At 40.9% G+C, this 18678-nt stretch overlaps 1 protein-coding gene across 1 annotated transcript; it reads right to left on the reverse strand.

The window, feature by feature from the left end:
* Positions 1–2074: 2074 nt before the first annotated feature.
* On the reverse strand, positions 2075–18134 carry LOC137291232 (uncharacterized). Its single transcript, XM_067822528.1, has 8 exons — positions 17970–18134; positions 12967–13671; positions 12492–12596; positions 11498–11603; positions 4480–5700; positions 4047–4287; positions 3657–3884; positions 2075–3192 (listed from the first exon to the last, which is right to left on the reverse strand). The coding sequence occupies exons 1-8, from the start codon at positions 18071–18073 to the stop codon at positions 2693–2695; spliced, it is 3210 nt and encodes a 1069-aa protein (XP_067678629.1). The 5' UTR covers positions 18074–18134; the 3' UTR covers positions 2075–2692.
* Positions 18135–18678: the final 544 nt, after the last annotated feature.

Here is an 18678-nt window from a genome sequence, read left to right on the forward strand (position 1 = left end):
TGCAAGGTACGATTAAAGATGGAATGTCATTTGCGTGCGGGAACAAGTTCCACGTTTTATTTGCGCTGCATGCTATGCGCACTTGAAGACACCTGTAGACTGTAGTCCAGTTTAAGAAATTTCTACCTCCAACGTTGAAGAGTTCGATCTTGGTTAAGATTGCGATCTTAAATCAATGCTGTCTTAAGATCGTGTTTGTGCAACTGGACTAGAGCAATTGTACGGTGATTGTAAAGTTGATTGTAGGGGCTTAAGATTGATTGTAACTAAGATTGCTCTGTGCAAGCGGGCCCTGATGACGCCGTCGGTTCCAAATGCATTCCCGTGCTGAAAATACTCAACAAAACCCGGAAATTAGCCAACACATGATGTTTATCTCCTAAATCAACCAGTTTCAGTATGAAAAGGATACTGCTCAGAGCTCTGTGTCATAATGGAAATAAAATATATTCGCTTTCTTCTCTTGTGCTTTTAATTCTATCGCACGGATGAGCAGATGTCAGATGGCAAATTGTTTCATGAATGCTCTTTGTTAAAGTATCATCAACTTTGAACTTTATCTTCCAGTTTTTTAAATAGATTTCTCTCTCACACACACCTTCCTGCGTGGACGTGTGTATGGTTTAGGGTTTGTCAATAAACATTCTGAAGACTGAATTATGACCAAACGGACCATATCTATGTTTCCCCCCTTTATAACGAAATAAGAGTGAATGAGTGAGTTTAGTTTTACGCCTTTCAGCAATATTCCACCAACATCACGGTTGGGGACACCAAAAATGGGCTTGACATATTGAACCCATATGTGAAATCGTATCCGGAGTCTTTGTCTTCGGCGTGACGAGCTAACGCTCTAACCGCTGGGCCCTCCCACTGCTCCCAGAGCCGGAAGATTCTAAGTTCTTCTCAATGGTCCTATAACCTCTTCTATGAACCAGTTAGAGAGTTTAAAAGCACACTTAGTGTCCTGCTTCCAGTTAAAATCATTTAAACTAAATGTGATTGGTGTTACGGCTATCTGAAGCTAAGAGAGCTTGGAAAATCCAGACCTAGAGGTGTAAATACAAGTTCCTAGTTCTACTCTCTGCTGTAATGGTCCTACAATATCTTCTAGGAGGGTTTGAACGCACACTTAGTGGTCGGACTGCCTGAATTCGGAGCGTTGTTTAAATCATGTATGAATCATCTCGGTGATAAATGCTTTTATCTCCGATGCGTCAAGAATGTCCAGGCATTGTTCGCCCTAAGTGGGAACTGGTTGTATGCCGTACCCCTTGGGTTTGTATGTTCTGCATCACCATAGTAACCATGGTATATAGTTCCATACTGTCATACATTCTCAGATGCCGCAATCCAAGTGATCTGCTGCTTGAACATCATTATTTTGATATATCATTTCAACGTCTTTGAATGACAATTTGGAGGTTGGCAAGTACAACATTGGCAAACGTTATGGATAAAAACCTTTTATTTGAACTACATCAGTTCCATTTATTGATATGATTATTTTAGTCGCTGTTGTTTGTTTTTAATCTTTTGCTGATGTAAAGTTTTAGTGTGCATTCCCGTTTTAGTGTTGGTACATCTAGGTTCTCATTATATTAACGAGGGTTGTCCCGTTAAAATGTTCGGTCGACGCGGAAGGTTAGCGTTCGATTCCCCATATGTGGGTGCAATATGAGATGATTGATGTGTACACTTATACAGTGTACAGGAAGACAGACGTGCACGGAAAGTGGGAGCATGAATGTAAAGTAAGATAGACATGTAAAGCCGAGGCGAGGCGTCTTACCCCCAGCTGATTTCATCAGCGAATCCTAAATACTGAAATTATATCTAAAGTATACATCTTCGGTCGGTTTAAAAGTTTGTTGTTGTTGTTATGACCCGCCATCATTGTGGTCAAATGGAAGCAGTTCTCACAATATGACTTGTTAATGCGCGGTGAAACGGCCTAAAATCAGATAGTGGGGTTGTTTGCTTAATTACTTTCCAAGTATATATTGTAACATCCCCCAAAAAACTGTAACATCCCCGAGCCTGAGGCGTCAGTAAATGAGAGACCATGGCAGAATTTAACAACAAATGTTAAACTTTTAATGAATATTCAGAAGTGGTCCTTTCTTACAGTATGTATGCACTTGATATCAGAGGTATGACATGTCAGTATTCCTAAAGCTAAGTGATCGGCATAACAACTTACTGCATTGAACCAATAATGCAAATAGAATAAAAAAATCATATTCTAGAGGTGTCGACAAGATCAGCTGTTACACAAGTAGTACCTCTGGGGAGGTCTGATCAAGTCCCTTTTCGAAATTCGCGCCACGCTTATATAGATTCCTGACATGTCATGTGACTAGATATTAGCCAATCAGTATCGACGTAGATGACTGGCTTGTTTACACTGGAAATAAATAAATCAAATTTACATCAATACAAATGTACATGAGGTTGTCCTTTCAATGTCTGCTTTGTCCGAATTTTACAAGGAAAGTTGATCGAACGCTTTAACCACTAGGCTACCCCCACAGTCCCCTAACTTTAACAAGACTGATAATGACGATCCAGCAACAGCATCACACAACTGTTACGTTTGTATCCGCACCCTTCACTGTCCTATGAACTTGGACCGATAAGTACATATCCTTGCCTTATCAATGGTTTAAATGTTTGTCCAGGTTTTTGGGAGTCATTTCTTCTTGGTGAATATTACCTCAGTTGCCCTTGCTATGACATAGAGGAATAACCTTTCCTTTGCTAGCCTATGCGGTAAAATGTTCTTAATCTGGGGAAGGAAGAAGTGCGGCACAACTATTTCCCCCGTCATCATCTTCTGGAACTTCCGGAGAGATTCCTGGAATCTTGTCGCCATGGTTTCCTCCCTCCACACGTGCTCCCCTACTGTAAGTTCATACAGCTGCCACCACATCAAGGTTCTGATGTGATACGTTGACAGCCGTGAAGAACGCAGATCTAGATTTTGCTCCTGGACATACTGAACTGCCTTTTGAATCTGCAAGAGCTCTGGATTGTTACTCTTGGCACAAGAATCACTCTTGCCTTTTGCAATTTCCAAGACTCTTTTCAGTGTCCTAAGTGTCGGTTTCCAAGCGACTTTATCGGCATATTTGGTGATGATCTTTTCAGCATAGGAAAAGGAAACTTGCCACAGGAGGTGAGGATCATTGGCTTTTCAAAAGAAAAACATTTAAAGAATTTATCAGATTTGTACATTTGTACATTTGCTGTTCAATACAAACAGTCCAGACCTCACAACGTTTTAGTTTATATATGACTATAAAATACTTCACACACGTTTTGTTTGTAGTACATAGATCTCATACATATTTCATATTTTGGTTGACCCATTAAGATCTGGGATAGAATTGGTCTTGAGCAACCTAAACTGAAGCGGCAACTAACGGGACTGGGTAGTCAGGTTATGCTAATCACACTTGCCTAGATCAGTTCTCCTGATGTTGATCACCTGATTGTCTGGTCCAGATCAATTATTTACAGGCCGTTGTCATATAGCTGAAATATTGCTCAGTGCGGCGTTCAACATCAACCAACCAACCAACCAACCAACCAACCAACCAACCAACCAACCAACCAATCAATCAATCAATCAATCAATTGTTTTGACTACTAACCATGATACCAGTGTTTTGCAGTTACATTGAAGCCGTTTCTCTGGACGGCTGTAGCTTTACTCTTGTCTGGGATGACTTTGTTGATGTCACGGGAAATGTTCCTTGGAGGCCAGGGTTTGATGTTCAGTGACGGCACAAAGTCAATGTCAATACTTTTCATCCCCTCTTCAGTTGGAATACCCTCATAACTCACCGCGAAAGATTGGGTAAACGCAAACTTCCGAGCATCTGAAATGAAACATATCTCGAGTCATTCGAATTTCAGCTGGTGGCTTTGATAATGTCACGTTTCTCAATTGATACTGGGTCTTGGAAACAATGTGTTTACTCAAACCTAGAGATTATTCAGGGACGTAAGGGAATTTGAACACATGAGATAAATCAACGAACCCTTTAACTTTCTATCAGATTGGAGAACACGTTCAAGCTTCTCAAAGACGTATTCCTTGAACTTTTTTGAGTTTACATAGCTTCCCTCAAGGAATAGCTGGAGATCCGTCTCGTGGTCATTCACATCACCGACTACCTTCACCTTGCATGCCCCAGCCTCGCAAGTGTCATCAAACTCCGCCACAAGTTTGGTCTGAAGATCTGGGAATATTGTGCAGTCAAATTCATTTGGTCGGGCCACCTGAGAAAGGAAGCAACTTATACACCTGACTGATATTCATGTAGTATTCATGTCTGAGGTTTTAGATATCATGAACACTTTAAATATAACATTATTAGAGTAGTCTCAGCCTTACACCCTCTGTACAAACCCAACCGAGTTTGTAATAATCTGAAGAAGCCAACATTTTGATTTTGTTAATCGCGGTAATACCTTAGTTCCATCGAAGTGAGACCCCGCATTGCAAAATGTCCATGTTCCAAAAGTCATCTCACTGTTTAATAGTCCTATGATCTTTCCTCTTAACCGTCTGAAATGCCCCAACGCTACGGCAATATTCTCCTTTTCCATTTTCACCTCTTTCTCAAAGAAGTTCTTGATGTCCCGGTTTGGATTGTCAGAGTTCCGAATGATCTGCTTATCTACCATCTCAGCAACCAATGCATCCATCTGTGATGTGTCCATAGTAATGTCTTTGTGTTCACCATGTGAATGGCTTAAATTTGGTTTGTCAGGACATTTCCTTCGATTTGTTTCTGCAAAAGGATGGAAAGGTAATTCTGGCAAAAGGCAATATATTCTCTTGAGTAAAACTATTATTTTCAATGTCTTTTCGAAACAAAATGAACCAACACTTTTGAAAGTTTTACATAGAACTGAATTCTTTATGATGGACATTTTCAGGTTCAGGTCTGAGGTTGAAAATATGTCTTCATCATGTTCCTTTTCTGGCGACCCCTTTGTTATTAAATCGCCATCAGGTTTTATTTGATTCTCATCGCTCCCTGTCTTCTTTGATGGCCTTGTTGGTGAACCCTCATTAATTTTCTCAGAATGATAAGCATTTAACTTAGCTACAGGCATAGATTTTGTTTGCCTATGCCTCGCTGCCCTACTTTGGTCTTTCAGTAGTGTTGTGTCTTCTGTTATGGGAGAGGTATGTAAAGGATTTGACTTCTGTGTGCCTCGGCTGTCCCTGTTGAGTGTCCCGAGTCTTGCACATGATGATGGGGGATGACTTGTGTCTTTCACTTGTTCACGTTTTTTGTCCTTGTCCAGGGGGGGATATGTTACCTTGGGATATTTGACAGTATCTGATGATGAATTTGTGCCACGTTTTGAAACGCATTGCTTTGAACTAGGTTCACTTCTCTCTTCCTTTCTGAAGGTACCTGGTGCTGTTATTTGTGGCTGTTTCGTGTCTTTTGACGGCGATAGTCCAGGTTTGTGGTCCTTTGACTGGGAAGGACAGTTTACTTGAGGTATCTTGGAAACTGAAGGTTTTATTGGAGGTCTACACCTTTCTCCTGCCGCCCCAGGGACAGACTTGGCAGCGGATTTGGGTTTGACGGATCTTTGGTGGGGATGCATTGTGGGTTTACCCAAGTGAGTGGTTGTAGTGAGAGGAGCTGCCTCTTTCATTTGGCCTTCAGTATTTCAGCTTCTGTAGTTTAGGGTTTTGTACAACATGGAAATCTGCAAACAAATTAGACAATGACTAAATAGCTGACTTTAGAACTGAATGTTAAATTATAATCACATTAAACATGCTTTTCACTTTGGAAAAGAATTGACTGAGCTTTTTCACAATTATGGCAGGTTCCCTGCAAAATCAAATCCATTCATCTGGTTTTGAATTACACCACCAATGTGCTTTGGTAGATTGAACATCTGCACAAATAGGGAAAATTGAATCGTCTTGTCGTACCAAGAGACCATATTAAAAGACGGTGTGGTTGTCTAGTAGAAGACCCAGGTTTGATTCCCCCTAGTGCTCAATATTGGAAGCTCATTTCAGGTGTCCTCCGCCGTGATATTCCTAAAAGCGACGTAAACCTTCCTCAGTCAATCTGTACTACACGACACACCCATGAAGATCCGGTGAACGCGATCTTCAGCAGCTAGGGCAGGGTGTAATCATACAGCAGCATCGTAATCTCGGCTAACATACAAAACTGCTACCAAAGCCACACACAGGACCTGTCTGTCGCTAAATGTGAACCAGACATTTGCAGGCAAATTAAACCCTTAACTTGCATTTATATTCAAGTCTCCTTATCACATCAGAGGTCTCAGCATAGCTTTCAAAACGTACACCGAGGTAGTACACATATCGATTACGCTTGGTTTTTCTACTCACAATAAAACTGAGCACAAAAGGCTCAACTCTTGCATTTCTGACAGTCACATACATTGTTCTACTTATGTGTTTGCCTATTACGTCGCAATGCACATACCAGACCATGTCAGCCGCTGTTATCAGCTATGAGTAGGTAGTATCTGACACACAATTATACTCGTAAGTCGACCATAGCCGGGTGCAACTGACCGTCATTAGAACAGTCTTAGTAGAATGTCAAGACACAAAACATCACGTCAGGTATAAGTGAAAAAGGATTCAGTTTATACATCAAAGATAAGCATTCAAAATTCAACCGATATTGCCGACAGATTCACAATAAAACCAACCTGTCAATCAGCCGAACGAACGAACGACTGAGCAGTAGCAAGCTCCTACCTTGTATGTCCTGGTATGTCCGCCTTCAATGAATTCCATGAACGGCAATCTATATTTCAGAGAAATTCACACATTTCAAACACCATCAGATTCCCAAACAAAATTAGACCCGTGAAAATCCCGGGGTAGAATAGGCCTTCAGAAACCCATGCCTGTCATAAAAGGCGACTAACGGTATCGGGTGGTCAGACTCGTTGACTTGGTTGAGACACGTCATCAGTTCCCAATTGCGCAGATCGATGATCACGTTGTGGAAATATACATAACACTTTATTTATAGACTTCTCATCCATTAACAAGATCCGTGGTTGTTTATCTCCACTTGAGGGTGAATTCAAAGTACTATAATGATTTATCTCTCTCGTCCTACATGCAGGTTCAGGGCCCTTCAGCCACGTGATCTGCAGCTGCGGGATTCGCTTTGCAGAGTTGCGTCCCTTGGACGCGCCAGGAACCTGTCATGAATGCCTTGATTGTGTATGCGTTTGTCAGCACCATCCCCTGCATCACTTGTGGCTTTCTATCCTCATGTATTCCGTGATGTCACTGAATTAACGGTTAAATTGTATAATGGACAAAGCGTCGAGTCGATCATCATTGTTTTCCCTACGTTAAGTGAGTGAGTGAGTGAGTGAGTTTAGTTTTACGCAGCAATATTCCAGCTATACGGTGGTTTTCTGTAAATAACTGACTCTGGACCAGACAACCCAGTGATCAAAAGCATGAGCATCGATCTGCGCAATTGGGAACCGATGACATGACATCAACAAAGTCAGCGAGCCTGACCACCCGATCCCATTAGTCGCCTCTTACGACAAACATAGTCGCCTTTTGAGCATGGGTTGCTGAAGGCCTGTTCGATCCTTCACGGGTCCCCTCCGTTAAGCATAAGAGTAATGCTACTAGTTACTTTAAGTTGACCAATCCTCAAATAACTAACCATTCGTTTATCTCCTTTTCACGGTCTACTAAACATGAGTGGCTTTCAGGTCGTCAAACTATTTAACACTGAATATTATTCCAGTTTTGAAGTCAGCGCGACAGAATAGCGTGTTTGCGTACACAAATTTTAACAACTGAATTCATTTTAGCAGCATTTAACATTTCAAACACCTTCAGATTCCCAAACAAAATTAGACCCGTGAAAATCCCGGGGTAGAATAGGCCTTCAGAAACCCATGCCTGTCATAAAAGGCGACTAACGGGATTGGGTGGTCAGACGCGTTGACTTGGTTGACACATGTCATCGGCTCCCAGTTGTGCATATCGTTGCACATGTTGTTGATCACTGGATTGTCTGGTCCAGACTCGCTTATTTACAGACCGCTGCCACAAAGCTGGAATGGAATATTGCTGAGTGCGGCGTAAAACTCAACTCACTCACTCACTCCAAACAAAATCATAATCACAGGAAAATAACATACACCAGATGTTTGAAGAACGTATTGCTGTCACGACTGCAGCTCATTTAACTAATATTAAATTAAGCTTCTGATAAAATAATTAGCAATTCATGTCTTTGATGCTTTTGATGACACATTTCAATGAAACCACGAGACAGGTGATCTTCCGGGTTAGAACGGGTCTTCAGTAACCCACGGCGACTGACGGGATCGGGTGGTCTTGGTTGACACGTCATTGTATCCGAACGTCGTGCGCTGTTGATCACTGGATTGTCTGGTCCAGATGACTTACAGATTTCCGCCATATAGCTAGAATATTGCTGAGTGCGGCGTAAAACAAGAATCATACAAACCATACCTCGCGATATGATTATTCAGCTCCAGTTTTACACATGTGTATTTCACCTGGAATAGATCTGCAAATACGCCACACCCTGATCTTACTGAATATAGCGCCAACAAAAAAAAGCGTGGAAGTGTATCACATGAATAATTATTTTTTAGTTCAAGAGAAAGATAAGGCATTGGCAAACAAGCTCAGTGGGCTTATATAAATGCCTCTCCCGAACGTGCACATATTTGCGGAAGCTATTTACAACAAATCAATTGCCAATAAAGAAATAGAATGCATTGGTTCCAGATGTTTGCTCTTTGAACTTTATGAATAATTTCTTAAGCCATGTTAAATCTTTTTGAAAACTGGATAAATTGGTGAACAGAGGAGATTAACTTTCTGTTAGTTTCAGAGTCTTCGGTAAAATCACCACATATTACCGAACGTGTGTCGTATCCATGTTGATAAAAGTACATTGAAAACGGTAAGTCATTACAAAGCGGACAGAAGAAGAAATAGCGAATACTGTCTTTTCTCGGGTGATCCCAAGGCTTTGAAGTGATGTCTGTGACGAAGTAATGATAAAATGAATCGCTACCCCCGAATCCGAGTCACACACAATTATATATTAAAACATTTTCTAACTTGAGACGCTAATTCCGATAGCAAATAAAATAGTTAAGCAATACTCTAACTAGATTATATATAGATAATCAAAGTATAAGACTGTAATGATTATACTAGTCAAACCCCGTTGTGTCGAACTCGTCGGGTCCAAGGGGAAAGTTCGACTTATCCGAGTGTTCGACACACCCGTCAGCATTGAAAAGACCAAGAACCAACACGACCACGGTGCTTAACACATCGTTATTTTGCTGTAGGATACACATACGAACAATATATCTTTGTAATAAACGTTTACGGCAGTATTGATCTTTAAACTACAATATATGCAAATGTAAATCAATTCAATCACTTTATTCGTCATGGCAATGTTATTAATGATATATTAATGAATTCTACCACATTCTGAGACGAATCTATGGAAAGACTGAACCATTTCTAGTCAGATTATCCAACATTAGACGTAAAGCTGTAATAATGTAATAGCTGTATAATATATTAACAGATGTTGAGTCTAATAACGGAGTGATTTGGACACAAGTATCCGCCATTATGTGACAAACGTGAAATTAAACAATGGCGGATACATACAGAACCTGCCTACAGAAGCGTCACGACAGCAGTATGAAACAGATTACGTTTAGCCTCTATTATTTCTCACGCGTTTTCCAGGAAAAGAAAAAGGAAAGAGAAAATAGAATTCCTGGAAAGAACGTGCGATGTAGCGTTGTTTGCCGGAGCCGACATCACATTACAAATTCACTGGCTTTGCCTTTCACTAACTCTCCAGCGTAATGTGATCCAAGAAAGGAGGGCGTTGAATGTATTTGACATTTTACTGAGTCACTGACATGTAAGAGCATGTTAAAATATCAAGGGCGTCGAACATATTTGTCGTTTACTGCATTTAAGAGCCCATCAATGAGGATATATAGCAACAGCTGACAAGTCAACTTGGTTCGGTAGTCATTGTTCCCTGATGACACTGGGTGTATAGCTCACAACCAACCAACCAAAGAACCAATCTGCCTGCCAACCAGTCAACCAGCTAGCCAGACAGAAAACCAACCAGCCAAACAAACCAGCCACTCAACCAGCCAACGAACCATCCTAACCATCCATCCATGTATCCACCCGTCTGTCAATCTGTCAATCAATCAATCAATCAATCAATCGATCAGTCAATCGTGTTTATTAGCTTGACTCTTGAGTTTTCTGAACTTGAGTCCAGCCCCACAACACTTGACACAGTTGTCTCACCTCAAGTGTGAGTTGGCTCAAAATTGCCCCCGTTTACTCGATACCTGACAGGAACCATTGACAAAGACTGTGTGATGTTTAGCCATGCTATTAGCGAAGGTCTTTGGGTCTGTTCTTGTACTTAGAAATCCCATGGACAGACTGAGTGAAGAATGAACACATTTCCTGATCCCGCAAGTCATTGTTACTGATACAGAATGGTGTCATTGTTCAAACTCCGTGCTGACCATGATACAGACAGATGTCAGTCTTCAATTTCAGTTCTGGTAAAAGTTTAAAAGTATCAGATCCATTGTGATATCGTTCCATCCTAGTCTAACATCTTAAAAAAACACTTAAGAATCACAAAATGTATTTACATTTGGTCTTGCCAATCTGTCGGAGATGAGGATTACTTTGACTTATAAAAATGCATTGCAACTGTCATATTTCAAATGAATGTTTGTCGTCAGGACCCAAACCAAACCAGTATCATATGGTTTGGGTTGTGGGGTGCCTTTCACATGAGTGTTTTTTCACTGCATCTCTTTTTTCTCGTTTTTCCCTTTATCTCTTTTTTCTCGTTTTTCCCTTTATCTCTTTTTTCCCTTGCTACAGTTATATCATTCATACAGGACACTGTTCGTATACATAGCACAATGAGAAACAAACACGACACATGAGTGCTATTGCAGATGGTGGAGGTTTCAGCACATATTCACACGTTATTCGATTATTGCCAAGATGTTGAAAATGACCACACTTGCTAGCACCAATAGTTCTCATTTGAGCATTACAAATTGGGTTCTTTGTCATGCTAGCTTCAACAACTAGACAACAGTATCTCGTTCTTAGACTGTCATTTGATTATTCCTAGAGGGTCAGATTATTTGGATAGTAAGTTAATCTGTGGTTTGAAACAGTTCCTTTGGTTGATGGTAACATACTGATCCTCTGAATACATCCGGGGTATTTCGATACTGTTGTTGCTCGGCATCCTTTATTTTGTGAGGGAAAATAATATTATAGCACTATAGAATAGCACTATAGAATCCATGTTTACAGCTGTAACCATGGCGACATGCCAGGCTGCTGAAGTACCAGTGGTTCTCACCAGCTTTCCTTCTTCAGATTCAGTCTTGCTTTAAAAGCATCAGCCAGGGCGTCTCCCTCACTGAGGCCACCACAGTAGACGGCCTTGTTCCCCCGGTGTCTGTGGCTGGAATTGAACAAGAAATGGGGAAGCAGTCGTCACTCCGCTGAGCTACAAAATGGAAACAATTGCATTCTTCCCCTTGGTATGGAGGAGTTCGGCGCAAGTGGTCTTGGACGTTAAATCAAGGTTTTAATAAACGATAGTTTACAAAATATTCAGAATTCTTAATGATTCTATTTCGAAAAGCATGAATGAAACATTGTTTTTCAGTTATAGTGTTGACTCTGATCCATAATTAGTTAAAGAAACGCTGAAATCAAAATCAAATTGTATAACTATGGTAACCGGAATGCAATGTTTAAGAATGACAGAATAGCAAATTTGGTGATAATTCTTCCAGTAAGCTGAATTATGTTCCGGAAACAACGGAAAGTCGGGCGCCAACGCCAACGGAAACACAACCAAAAACAATATGTTTCCCGACCCTTCCGGGAGAAACATACATACCGAATACCGTCAACAAGCCACTTTTTGACATCATTACATAAATACTGAATAGTTTCAAAAAGCCACATTTTGACATCGTTACACAAATGCTGAATAGTTTCAACAAACCACGTTTTGATATCATTACACAAATACTGAATAGTTTCAACACATCACGTTTTGACATCATTGCACAAATACTGAATAGCTTCAACAAGCCACGTTTTGACATCATTAACAAATACTGAATAGTTTCAACTAGTCACGTTTTGACATCGTTACACAAATACTGAATAGCTTCAACTAGCCACGTTTTGACATCGTTACACAAATACTGAATAGCTTCAACAAGCCTCGTTTTGACATCGTTACACAAATACTGAATAGCTTCAACAAGCCACGTTTTGACATTATTGCATGAATACTGAACAGGTCTGAGATGCGCGTTTTGGGAATACAACTCACCGTCTTGCATGTGTCTCTTTCACATTCACACTTGCTTCAAACGCAGCAGCGAGACGTTCAGGTTCATCAAAGTCGTTCTCATACCCATATGCCTCTCGTCCCTCGCTGAACACATAACACCCATTTTGTATTACACTGGACTGCAAACACCGTTCAGGCAAAACATGCTAAATTTACTCGAGTGTAAACTAAGCAATAAAGTCAATGTATTTCCAATTATTCAAACTTTATCAATGGTTAATCATTTTTTGAATTTGCACTTGTAAAATGGTGTATGGAGTCTTATACGTTTGTACTTTTCAAGCAAGTTGCAAAGAAATGTAGTGTTATAGTTGTATATAGGAACTGTAATTTGCCTATTTAAATTGTCAAATTATTTTCCAGAAATAGTTCTGTCGAATTTAGAAAGATAAGGAACTCATCTAAGCATCGAACCATACTTTCTTATATTTACAAATAGGGAACAGTCACTTACTGTTCAAGTCTGGGTGTATAGTTGCGGCGTGTTGATTGTTGAGTGATTGGATCATTTGGACGATTTGGAATCATTACTCGGTGTTGACTGACAGGATCTGACTTCTGTCTTCCTCGACACACCTTGTGGCTGAATTTATACGACCGACCACAATCGGGGCACACTGTCTTCACGTCATAAGCAGCTTTATCATCCCGCTTCCCCGACCCCCGAGCATGGCAGACTTCATGCTTGTATCTGTAGTTGGCGCCGCAGTCAGGACATATCTTGACCACTATTTCAGTTGGTTTTTGGTCATTGTGTCTTCTTGCACTCTCCGATACACTGGAACGCACTGCTGACGTCTTCCCTACTGTGTCTGATGGTTTGAGGTGTCCACGGTTGCCTGAACTGTTACCCGTTGATGATGTGGTAGGTCGCCAGGCACCGGTAATGTTATCTGCTGATGGCGCATTATGCCGCCCAGCTCCTGAACTGTTACCTGCTGATGGCATTTTATGTTGCCCAGCTGCTGATGGGGTTTTGGGTCGCCCAGATCCTGAACGACCAACCGCTGATGATGAGGAACCACACTTGAGGTTGGAGGATGAGCTGGGGGTTGTTTTCTTTTCCTTGCACCTCCACTCGTGGGATGCCAGACGCTTAAAGCCCACTCCACAGTGGGGACAAATCTCACTCATATTGTTAGGTAGTCCTTTAGGTACACTGAAAGTAAAATACTTACACTTGTAAATTAATCAAGTTTTACATATGATTGCCAGTGTACACTCTTCAAAATATACTACCCTGATTGTCCGTCATTATGTTGATGGCTTTTGACGCTCATTAGGCCGACACGCCGTGACATAACTACATTATAGTTACACCCACTTAATTATTTTCACAATTCGATGCAATTCAGATAGGCAAGTCAATGATCTATGACGACAGTATGGGTTAAAGAATATTCAAGTGGGTTCCTCTTTGGGAAATACAATGTGAGTGAAAAAGAAGGGAGATCATAAAGTCGACACATTGTATAATTATATGTGTTAAGTAAGGAAGTGAACCAAATGAGCTTTCAATATACAAGTCTCAGACATAGATCCGGTATCTCCGAACCGGATGTAAACTGTTTAGAGGAGTAGTAAACATTAGCGAGCGAGTGAGTGAGTGAGTCGTTTTTAGTTTTCAGCAATATCACCCTCGGGCGCAAGATATGGACTTTATAGATAATACTCACCTGGGAATCGAAACTAGACTTTTGGCGTGACGGCACAACGCTATATACAGGCAACGTAATATTGGACCGAGGGATTACACAATGGGCGAACGCGTGCGTGCGTGTGTGGTTAATGGGGTAAGGAAGGGAGGGTGCACACGTATTTTCACGACAGTTACAATGGTCATTTAATGACCCTTTAGGACAAAGGGGTGGATGTGAGTGCGCACTCCAACCACCCACCCCAACCCAGTCTGGATCCGCCGATGAGTCTAGTTGTAGTTTCCAGAATGACTTGATGGTCTGCATGAAGAGGCTAGCCACTTCAGGAGTAGGTCAGATGAGCGTAATTGTCCCTAGAAGTGTCAGGAAGAACAAACTACTTTACCCTTGCCCTCTACCATATTTAGTTTTAATATAATCAATGTCTACATGTATTTCAGAGTTCCTGTCACCTTGGGAGAACCCCACAGGCTTTTGTTTCGTCAGTGAGTGACTGAGTTTATTTTTACGCCGCAATATTCCAGCTATATGGCGGCGGTCTGTAAATAATCGAGTCTGGACCAGACAATCCAGTGATCAACAACATGAGCAACGATCTGCACAATTGGGGACCGATGACATGTGTCAACCAATTCAGCGAGCCTGACCACCCGATATCGTTAGTCGTCTCTCACAAGCATAGTCGCCTTTTATGGCAAGCATGGGCTGCTGAAGGCCTATTCTAGCCCTGACCTTCACGGGTCTGTTTTAGAGGGACATTAGGACAAATCAGTTAAGGTCACATGCATAAAACACAACTTTGCAGATTCTGATACATGCTACGCTTATAATTTTGTTTACTTGTTTCTTTTTAATCAGCAATGCATTTTATATATCATGAACAAGTGATAATATTGTTTTAATTACATTTAATTGTATGTTTGATTTTATTGTTTCATGTGACCTTTAAACGGATTAAATATTTTTCTTTGAGCATTACAACAAATAACATGGAACTGTATGTTTTTAATGTTACACATACAAAAGGCGACACGTCTTGAACCAGTGTTTATCGAGGTTAATAAAAATCACTGGATTGTATAGTCGAGACGCGATGAGTGAGGGAGTGGGACGAAAAAAAAAGAAGAAAAGAAAAACGAGCCATCTCGCTATGGCGGTTACTCCGTCAACCGTTTATTATTGTAACGGTGGATCACAAACCTTACCTCCCTCTGGGTAAATAATGCCAGTGATGTTTGAAGTGCACGGCGTAGCGCCACGTATACGTTGTTGTTTGCTGTGATCACCAATCGATAGAACTCCGAATAAGAACAGTCTCACATTAGCCTCGGCCGATCGACGACGAATATCGACCACACTGCCAGGTCGGGTGTACAGGCCCGGTTTATGTATCTGAGACACAGTGTTATCAATGGTTGTGTCAGGTTGTAAATGAACCCCACTTGTTTGTATGTAGCAGGTACCGGGAACACAAAACGAAAGTAGGGCTTTTCTTAGAAATTAGATTACTGATTGCGCGTTGCGGTGTTAGCTGAAGGAAAAAAATATTGACGTGCACAGAATAGAATTCATTGTATACGTAGGAGTGAATTTGTTGAAGTGTTTTGAAAAGAGTTAATTTTACGTGTTTTTTTAACCTGGAGTGAGAAAATGACATGTTCAGCTTTAAACGAACAAAGGAGAAGATGGAGGGAGCGAGCGAGAGAGAGAGAGGGAGAGAAGGGGTTCGGGGGAGAAAGAGTGCGGGGAAGAGTGGCGGGATAGAGAGGGAGAGGGAGAGGGAGAGGGAGAAAGCGCCGGAAGAGAAAGCGAGGCCATGTCATTGTGACTATTACAAGTCGCAAATTGTAACATTGCACGTCTCCTCAACTACGATAACTTGGCATGTGTTGCACAGTGTGCACCAGCACGAGAAGAGCAGGTGTCACACCGACCACCATCACTTTATCTGACAAATGGGTCACAGCTTTTTACAAATTTTACGTACCTCGGCACGATTTCATAATAAAAGAGCCTGCTAAAAGACCAAGCAAATATGTCTCATTTTAAACATCCGCTCAAATGCTACAGTCTTCAAGTGTGTGTGTGACGGCGACATTAAAAGATTACAAGCACGTTTCACCCGCTACATTGCCTCCAAATGCCTTATGTAACATTTATGCAGGAATAATCAGAGCTGCGTTAGTGAATGTTTCATGAGTGAGCGAGTTTACTTTTACACGACTTTATGCAATATTTGAGGACCAAGAAACTATCGTAACTCCCCTTGTGTCAAGATGGTGCCATACATTAATACTTGCGACTGTGGTAGTTCTAACAGAGCTTCATATAACCTCGGCCCAGCAATATCACGGCGGAGTACAACATATTTGTTTGAAATGTGTTTATTCAGCATAGTAGTGTTAGCACAATCATTTTTTTCTACCCATGTTGTATACTCATTTGGAAATTCAACCATACTATAGAATATTTCATATATTGGCATGTTTGCAGTGTTTAGAGAAGGGTGTAAAATACTCGGTACGCAGTCAAACCAGAAAAGGTCTGGATACTGTCAGTGAAAATGTTGCTGATGTATAATGCTAAAGTTATCAAGTGGGAAATATGTCTTTGCCTGAAGTCTTTGTATACTTCTCGGATATTTAATATATTAACAACTCTGTGAAACATATGAAATACGTTTATTCTGTGACGTAGTGTTAACAGAATGGTCTCCTTGATAACTCAACTATATAATGTACCGTCCTATATAAACCTACAACAGGTCACTTTATCTCCATCCAATGTCCTCAGATATGTAACATGACTAACAACCTTGCAATGTATCTATAACAAGTGTACTCTCCGAAATACTGTTAGTAAAATTTGCCTCTTTGACCCATATTATATACATATCGGATAACGCATCTATACTATGTACTATTTTGTACTGTAGGTCGAATGGCCTTATATATCAAATACACTATCTAGCTTGTACAACAGATATGTGGTTCACGCACTGTACCATTTAGGAAAGCGACCCTGGCTCTTCAGTGTGACGAGCGAACCTCAAGACTACTCAACCGTCATGAATATTACTTAAGAGATATTTACTACTTGTTCATGGTGTTACGGTTAATACTTTTCAGTGACAAAAGGTATAAGAAATCCCCTCAGAACCTGCAAAATATAACACAGACAAGTCTAAAACATTCAGTTATTTTATATTGAGCAAACAAAAGCAAGATACAAAGATTCACATGTACAATGCAACTGAGTCAGATCTAAAGTAATGGGTCACAAATATAATATCAACTCACTAAAGTCTGGGTATGAGAGTGAGAAACTGTTATACTGAATGTAACGCGGCGAGCGGTCAGGCAGCGGTCATGTAGGTCAAGCGTTGACGAAGAGGCAAGCAGTAGGTAGGTGAATGATATACTCCAGTTAACCGTGTGTGTTCTTGTCATCAACACTACAACCAGCATTATATATACACAGTCTGATTCTCGAATGTTCGAACACGATACGACCATCGCCATTAACTTCGAACCTTCTCATAGCCTCCCGGAAGTCAAAAACTGATCAAAACACATACTCAAAGGGAGATAATCCTGGAGAACTATCTTATAGGCCCACCACTAAAATACTACTGAACAGTTATGATACGAAATGTGACCCATAATAACTATCACTTAATCAATAATAAAATTTACAGAAAATGCACTCTCGTAACAGTATGTTCTCACGACATAGATTGCCTGTGTCAGCCTACTCTGACAGTGGTCCTCAGTCCATATCAGAGGTTATGAGATATTACCTGAAGAACAATGGAATTGAAGACCATAGAGTAGCTCCTCGTTGGCTCCAAGCTAATGGTGAGGCGGAGAGACAAAACCAGTCTCTATTGAAGACATCAAACATCGGTCACGCAGAGGAAAACTGGAAGGAGGCATTGCAGGTATATGTCACTCAGTATCGTGCAACTCCCCACACTGTAGCGGGGAAAAGCACAGCAGAACTGTTGTTTTGACGGAAGATGACAATTAAGTTAACTGTTTTCATTCCTAAATCCATCCACTATGAGGTTCGTGACCGAGACGCCGAAAAGAAAGGTTCACCATCGTTAAGTCGTGTTGCATATTCATATTGTGAGATGCGGAATATTTCGTTCCGCATGCGAGTATGTGTTTTTGTAATAAGACCCGGATGAAATAAATGGAGCAGATAATACGAAACCGTTGTGTGATAATTTGAAGACTGCAGTTGTGATTGAATTGTCATACTGCAAAACAACAAGAAATCTTCTTTTGTCCCGCCTCATGGGCTCCGAATTAAACCATTCCTTTCTGTTGCCGACATTGAACTAGATCATATCTCTCCTTCTCGTCACCTCTATACTCCACCTTGACAACTAGTCTAGGCTAAGCGTATCGGCCAGCGAAAAAGCTGCGTTACACTTTAGTGCATATCCACCGACTCTGACTGGGTTAGATATCGTGGCTGCTTCGTTTCGAGGGAGGTAAACC

The sequence above is a fragment of the Haliotis asinina genome, chromosome 7, assembly GCF_037392515.1.
Source record: "Haliotis asinina isolate JCU_RB_2024 chromosome 7, JCU_Hal_asi_v2, whole genome shotgun sequence".
Taxonomy (NCBI): Eukaryota; Metazoa; Mollusca; class Gastropoda; order Lepetellida; family Haliotidae; genus Haliotis; species Haliotis asinina.

Coding starts and splice junctions, on each gene's coding strand:
- LOC137291232 (XM_067822528.1), bottom strand. CDS start 18,073: ATGTTTGATGTCTTCAATAGAGACTGGTTTTGTCTCTCCGCCTCACCA. Junction 4,288..4,479: donor CTCACTTCGATGGAACTAAG/GTATTACCGCGA, acceptor TTCCTTTCTCAG/GTGGCCCGACCAAATGAATT. Junction 3,885..4,046: donor ATCTGATAGAAAGTTAAAGG/GTTCGTTGATTT, acceptor GTTTCATTTCAG/ATGCTCGGAAGTTTGCGTTT.